This window comes from Calidris pugnax, unplaced genomic scaffold (assembly GCF_001431845.1).
Source record: "Calidris pugnax isolate Ruff unplaced genomic scaffold, ASM143184v1 scaffold125, whole genome shotgun sequence".
NCBI lineage: Eukaryota > Metazoa > Chordata > Aves > Charadriiformes > Scolopacidae > Calidris > Calidris pugnax.
The window spans coordinates 4709491-4715692 of NW_015090906.1; the positions used below are offsets into that span (position 1 = coordinate 4709491).

Sequence of the window (6202 nt, forward strand, 5' to 3'; positions counted from 1 at the left end):
TGAATTATTGCCTGTTGATTATGGCATGCACAAGCAGATGGGAGTTGGGTTTGTACCCTCTTTTGTGTGCAACACTGAGAAAGGGTAGATTCAAGGTCTTACTTTGGCCCACTGAGAGAGTTTGGTTCACAGATGTAGGGAACTCCTAATTCAAGGTTATCAGAAATGCCATAAAACACCTTACATAATTAAGTTTCTGTTGCCAAATCACCTGGAAAATTCACATCCAACTGTTGAATAAAGGAGGGGGGAGCTTACTGAATACCATAACTCTGCCCATGACCTCGTAAAAGGCCTCTGGAAAAACACACATCCTGGCTCCACCCCTGCACAAACTTCCCCTAGACCCCATTTGAGAAATGTAACAAAGCGGAATTACACAATTCTGCCTTCCAGGAGATCGTATATAAACCCTCCAAGGTCACAGCCAGCTTCAGGCTGTAGCAGAGGTGTTTGAAACTCCTCTACCACTTTGGGGCTGCCAGCGGAGTCCTGTGCATAGAAATACTGTTTCTCTGCTGCTCTTTCAGACGGTAGGTTGGTTTCTATATATCTGATACTAAGTTAGTTAGCTATATTTTAAGCTCGTGCAGAGGGTGGTGCAAAAGAAGAACCTTTCAGGAACTTTGGGTTAAAAATATAACCTAACTTAAAGGGAGATTAATCCTGCTGCGAGCACAGAGGAGCTGTGGAACATCTGCATGTCTGTGTGAACATGGATGGGGACAGAGATATGCAGGAAGCAAAACCTTGCTGCTATTTCCCTTCCAAATCCCCTCAAGACTAAAGCCCAGCTCAACATTGCAGGTGGTTGGGCAAAGAATTTTCCCAGCTGCAGTTCTTTTGCTGTGGAAAGATCCCCAGAGCTGAAGGGAGCAAGGTGATACACTGAAATAGGGGCTTCCTGCTCCTGGGTGCCTTCAGGCTTTTTTATCCAATACCAATACAAAAAACCAAAACCAACCATGTTGGTGCTGGTATTCAAGACTCTGCCTTCCTACTGAGCTTTTGGCCAACAAAGGTTTCTGGAAAAGGTGGCCTTTTCTCAACATGCCTCAGTTCCAAGAAAGCTGTGTTCACTGATTAGAAATGGAATGAGTTTGGATCACTCCTCAGAGGGGCTGACTTCTCCCGCTGCTGCCTCTTCTAGGTACCTCAAACCTATTTTACATTTCACCTTAATTCCCCTGTTTATTTTTCCATATCCAAGAGGACAGAAGTTATCCCTTCCTTAGTCTCAGATATTCCCCTCCTCTGCCAGCTTTGTCCCACAAGCACAAAAATGACTCCAGGCAATGATGAGCTTCCTCCAAGCTGAGTGTGTCTCTGCATTTGCCCTCCAGGTGAAGGAATATCCCTTCACTTGAAATCCTCCCCACGATGCTGTTGCTGCTGCTTCTGCAGGTCTTGGCGAGCTGCCTCTGGCTGGGACGCAGCGAGGTGGTGATATCCTTTGAAAGTTGTCCTCAGTTTTTTTTCTGGGAAACAACGCCAAATGATGCCCTGGTACCAGAAAACCCAGCCTGGATCTGCCAGCTCTACAACAACCAGTATCACTTTGCCACCCTGTACAACAGAGACCTGCGTATTCCCGCATACTCTGCTTACATCTACCAGCCTGGACCTGGCAAGAGACCTAACAGCTGGCTCGTTGAGCCCCAGGTGAGTGTCCTCTCTTACAGCACATCACCCTCCAGTTGTTAAGAAGTGAACTGCAGCCTTTAACCAAACACTTCCGTTTCCTCCCACTCCCACATGTGTGCAAATGAACCCACTGGATGGGATTTGTCTCATCTAACTTCCAACACCTTCAGCATCAGATTCCTCTGATGTGTTTGAGACATAGCAGGTGGTTGGAATGAGTCATACCCTAAAAGTGCCCATTTTTCCACACTGAACTTAAAAGAACGTGCCATTAGAGGAAGGCAAACACTGGTGTTTCAGGAGTGTGATACACCTGCAGCAACCATATATACTTCTTCCTGAGTGAGGGGTGAAGCAGGAGAAGAGCTGAAGGGTCTGAGTTCTTCTCATCTCCCCCTTGTAGAGCTGCATGGCTCTTCTGCTCATCCTTACCCCATCCTCCATCCTGTCCAGCTTCAAGGATCCTCTAAGATACCCAACCTTCAAAAGGGATATTTATGTGCTTGTTTTCCGTAAGTTTGTAAAACACCAGGGTGTTGACAGATTGGACAAAAAAATGCAAGAAAACCTGTTATGGAGACTGAGAGAGCTCTTGTGGAAATGGGGCTGAAGAGAGCAAAGGCCAGGGCTGAGGAGAGCGTGATTTGATGCAGGTGATGGAGGTTGGATGTGCTTACTGGGGCTGGGAGGAACTGGGGAGAGGCCTGGGCAGATGTGGGATGTGGAGAAGGGAGGAAAGGGAACCAGCTGTGGCAGGAGAGGTGTCTCACCAAAGTCACCTTTCAACCCTGAGTGTGGAAAATGCTCCTTGTCTCATGCGTCCACCCACACTCCCACTGTGGGTTGAAGGCTGGGTTTCAAAGGTCACAAGTCAAATCAGGAGTAAAATACTGAGCTTTTTGTTGTTGTTACTTATTTAATCTCTTGTGTTCATTGGGGAGGAGCAGCTTTATGATTGGTCTTTGCTTCATGCATTTTTGTACAGTGAGTTGACCAAAAGTGTGTTCTCGTCACTCAGAGACTTCTGCTGCAGAGAAACACATTCCTTTATTCCCATTCCCAATACTAACACTTTTTTTCTTCTTTACCTCTCAAGCTAATGGGTCAAACGTATCCCAAAACTATGGAAAGAGAATGGACCCTCTTAAATTATTTCAACATCAGCTTAGAGCAACTCAGTGAGAGCCAGGCTATCCTCAAGGACTACAAGAACCTGACGGGTTTGAACCGTGGCCATTTGAACCCCAGTGGCCATCACTCCAACTCCAGCAACAGGACAGCTACCTTCACCCTCACCAACATAATCCCACAGAATGAGAAACTGAACGGTGGTGCCTGGAACAACTATGAGCAGCAAACCATGATCAGTAAGACCAAGGGCTGCACCACCACCTACGTCATCGTGGGCGCTGTGCCTGGGAACAACTATATCGCTAAGGGGAGGGTTAATAAACCCAGTTACATCTGGTCCAGTGCTTGCTGTGAGATGGGCAACAACCAGAGGAAGACTTGGGCTGTCATTGCTGAGAATGACAAGAATGAAGTCGAGCACCTCACACTAGGTGAACTAGAGAACAGGTTGACCAAGCTCTACAACAGGGGCCAGGTAGCTCTGTTTCACAATGAGTGTCCCCGCCAATAAGGCCCGCTTCACATGCTGGCTGTAAAAGGCTTGTGACCCTTCACTAGAAGTGACCCTTCACCACTAGAAGCATCACCACATTTCCCATGCAGCATCTGTCTTAATTCCTCCTCTAGTTGTTTTCCAGATCTGTCCCTCAGAGCACATTCTCCACTGGTTAAAGGGAAAAAGAGGTCAGCAGAGCCTCCAGCTGCTTTGCTTTGCTGCCCACCCTTGGAGGGAGTCCTTGCCCTGGCCACTCTGAGCGACAGGTTGGAAAACAACCCATGGGCAAGGAAATCAGAGCTTGTCACTGAGACTAGAACAGCTTTCCTTGTTTTTCCCTTTTCTCCATGCCCATCTATAGATTGTAGCTCCTTCCTCTCCTCCTTAGATCTCACTGATAATGTGCTGGCGACTTGTCCCTCACCTCCTCAGAAGCAGGTGGCTCAGGTTGCCCAGAGACATTATGGGGTCTCCATTGCTGGAGACAGTCAAAACCTGACTGGACACAGTCCTGGACAACCTGCTCTAGATGACCCTCTTTGAGCAGGGCTCTGCTCCAGATGACCTCAAGAGGTCCCTCCCAACCTCAGCAACTTGCTGACTCTGTGATTTATCCAGGGACCATGAAAGCAAAGAGCCCAAGGATTGCTGAGAGCCTGGTAGCACTATCCTATAAATGCTTGCTGACCAACACAGCCAGCGACCACAGCAAAGGATAAAGGGAGAGAGGAAGGTGAGAAGGGGAAGACAACCAAGCACAGGAGGAACATCCCAGCTCTCCTGAACTCTGTAGATAGGTAAAGCAAGGAGAAGGAAGGAAATAACCTACATCAGTCACTAGGCTCCCTGTCCCTGAACTTACGAGCTGGCCGTGCTTCTATCAATTTACTAGCTTGTCTTTGCTTGCTTGCTTTTGGACCGTGCACCATGAGAGCAGGAGCTGAGGTATCAGAGAGCCGGGCTCAGGCATCAGATATACAGCAGGCTCTGACCACTCAAAGGTAAATTGCTGTGATACACTGGCTGGATTTCATTCTCTGCTCTACTTCTGAACCTGTTCTGCACATTTCTGTGTAACCCATTCTGTGAAAGATCTTCCATGGGTGTGAAAGGTCAATGTATGCCATGCAATTTAGTTCCTGAGTAGCAGACAATAAAAAGTATTTGCTGCAGTGCTGGCTTGTGGGGTCACCTTACATGTAAACCATCATTTGCTTCCCACGGGAAGTTCCACTACCAGTAAGGCCCCAGCACCTACAGCACCCACCCTTGCAGGAGGCAGGCTGTCCACAGCCAACCTGCAGGTGCCAGAACACCAACAAAAGGGTCACTGTCACCCTCCAGTGACATTTCCTATGGATGTGCACAAATAAAGTGGACCACGGTGCAAAGTGCTGGTAGAAACTGTCTCACAGAGATACCAGCTTGAGCCTGAACTTCTTGGCTCAGGAGCTCTTCATCAGCCTACTGGGTCTCACTGCTCACCCCAGACAAACCTCTTTGGAGGCTGCAGAAAAACATGGGATGGGGTTCAGGTGTAAAACCAGGCACCTACATGCAGGGGTCTCCATGTGTGCTGGATGTCTGAGCTCTGACTGCAGCCACCAGAGATCCAGGCACGGCCCAACTTCATGAGCAGTGGTGTCCTGGGCCTCTTGAGGTGCCCTGATGTTTGCAACGTCCAGTGGGGCTGTCTCATCTGCTGCAGGATCTGTGAGATGAGAGCTCCCCAAGGAGCTCCTCCAGTGGCTGTGGACACCTGAGCATAGGCTACCAGATCCAACACAGACCACTAGGCAGTACCCTGTAGTATCGTGGACTTCTGCTCCTGTCAAGTGTACTCTCAACAAGTCTGCTGATGATACAAAACTGAGACGTATGAAGGCTGTGTCACCATCCAGCAAGACCTGGACAGGCTGGAGAGTTGGGCAAAGAAGAACCTGATGATCTTTAACAAGGGCAAATGTAGGGCTCTGAACCTGGGGAGGAATAACCTCCTGCTCCAGTACAGATTGGGGGATGACCTGCTAGAGAGAAGTCTTTAACAAGGGCAAATGTAGGGCTCTGAACCTGGGGAGGAATAACCTCCTGCTCCAGTACAGATTGGGGGATGACCTGCTAGAGAGAAGCTCTGTGGAAGAAGACCTGTGAGTCCCATGGGCAGCAGGATGATCATGAGCCAGCAAAGTGCCCTTGTGGCCAAGAAGGCAAATGGCATTCTGGGGCGCATCAGGAAAAGTGGACCAGCAGGTCAAGGGAGGTCATCCTGCCCCTCTACTCTGCCCTCGTGAGGCCCCATCTGGAGTAATTTGTATAGTTCTGGACTCCACAGTTCAAGAAGGACAGGGAACTGCTGGAGAGGGTACAGCAAAGAGCTACAAAGATGATTAGGAGTGTAGGACATTTGTCTCATGAGGAAAGGCTGAGGGACTTGGGTCTTTTTAGTCTGGAGAAGAGAAGGCAGAGATGCTTTTCAATACTTAAAGGGTGAGTGTCAGGAGGATGGGGCCAGTCTTTTCTCAGTGGTGCCCACTGACAGAGCAAGAGGTAACAGGCACAATCTAAACATAAAAGGTTCCATCTAAACCAGAGGAGGAACTTCTTTACTTTGAGGGTCATAGACTCCTGGAACAGGCTGCCCAGAGATGTAGTGGAGCCTCTGTCTCTGGAGATGTTCAAAACCTGGATACCTTCCTCTGCAACCTGTTCTGGGGGGACCTGCTTTGGCAAGGGGGTTGTACTAGATGATCTCCAGTGGTCCCTTCCAACCCCATATCATTCTGTGAATCTCTGATTCTGTGATTCTTTCTCCAGCTGCAACAGCACTTGCTTGTGCCAGCTCTGAAGAGAACCCAAAATAACACTTATGGTTCCTACCTTGACCTCCCCAAAATCAAAAAGCTCTCCTACCTCAATGAGCAGCACCATCAG

At 48.7% G+C, this 6202-nt stretch overlaps 1 protein-coding gene across 1 annotated transcript; it reads left to right on the forward strand.

Moving 5' to 3' along the window:
• The first annotated feature begins 397 nt into the window (after positions 1 to 397).
• Positions 398 to 4443, forward strand: LOC106892125 (endonuclease domain-containing 1 protein-like). The gene is made up of 3 exons (XM_014949067.1): positions 398 to 533; positions 1344 to 1662; positions 2741 to 4443. The coding sequence occupies exons 2-3, from the start codon at positions 1381 to 1383 to the stop codon at positions 3284 to 3286; spliced, it is 828 nt and encodes a 275-aa protein (XP_014804553.1). The 5' UTR covers positions 398 to 533; positions 1344 to 1380; the 3' UTR covers positions 3287 to 4443.
• The last annotated feature ends 1759 nt before the right edge of the window (positions 4444 to 6202 follow it).

Excerpts from the sequence above, each read along its gene's own strand:
- LOC106892125 (XM_014949067.1), top strand. The coding sequence starts at position 1,381 with ATGCTGTTGCTGCTGCTTCTGCAGGTCTTGGCGAGCTGCCTCTGGCTG. Across the intron at positions 1,663-2,740 it reads GCTGGCTCGTTGAGCCCCAG|CTAATGGGTCAAACGTATCC; the intron begins GTGAGTGTCCTC and ends TTACCTCTCAAG.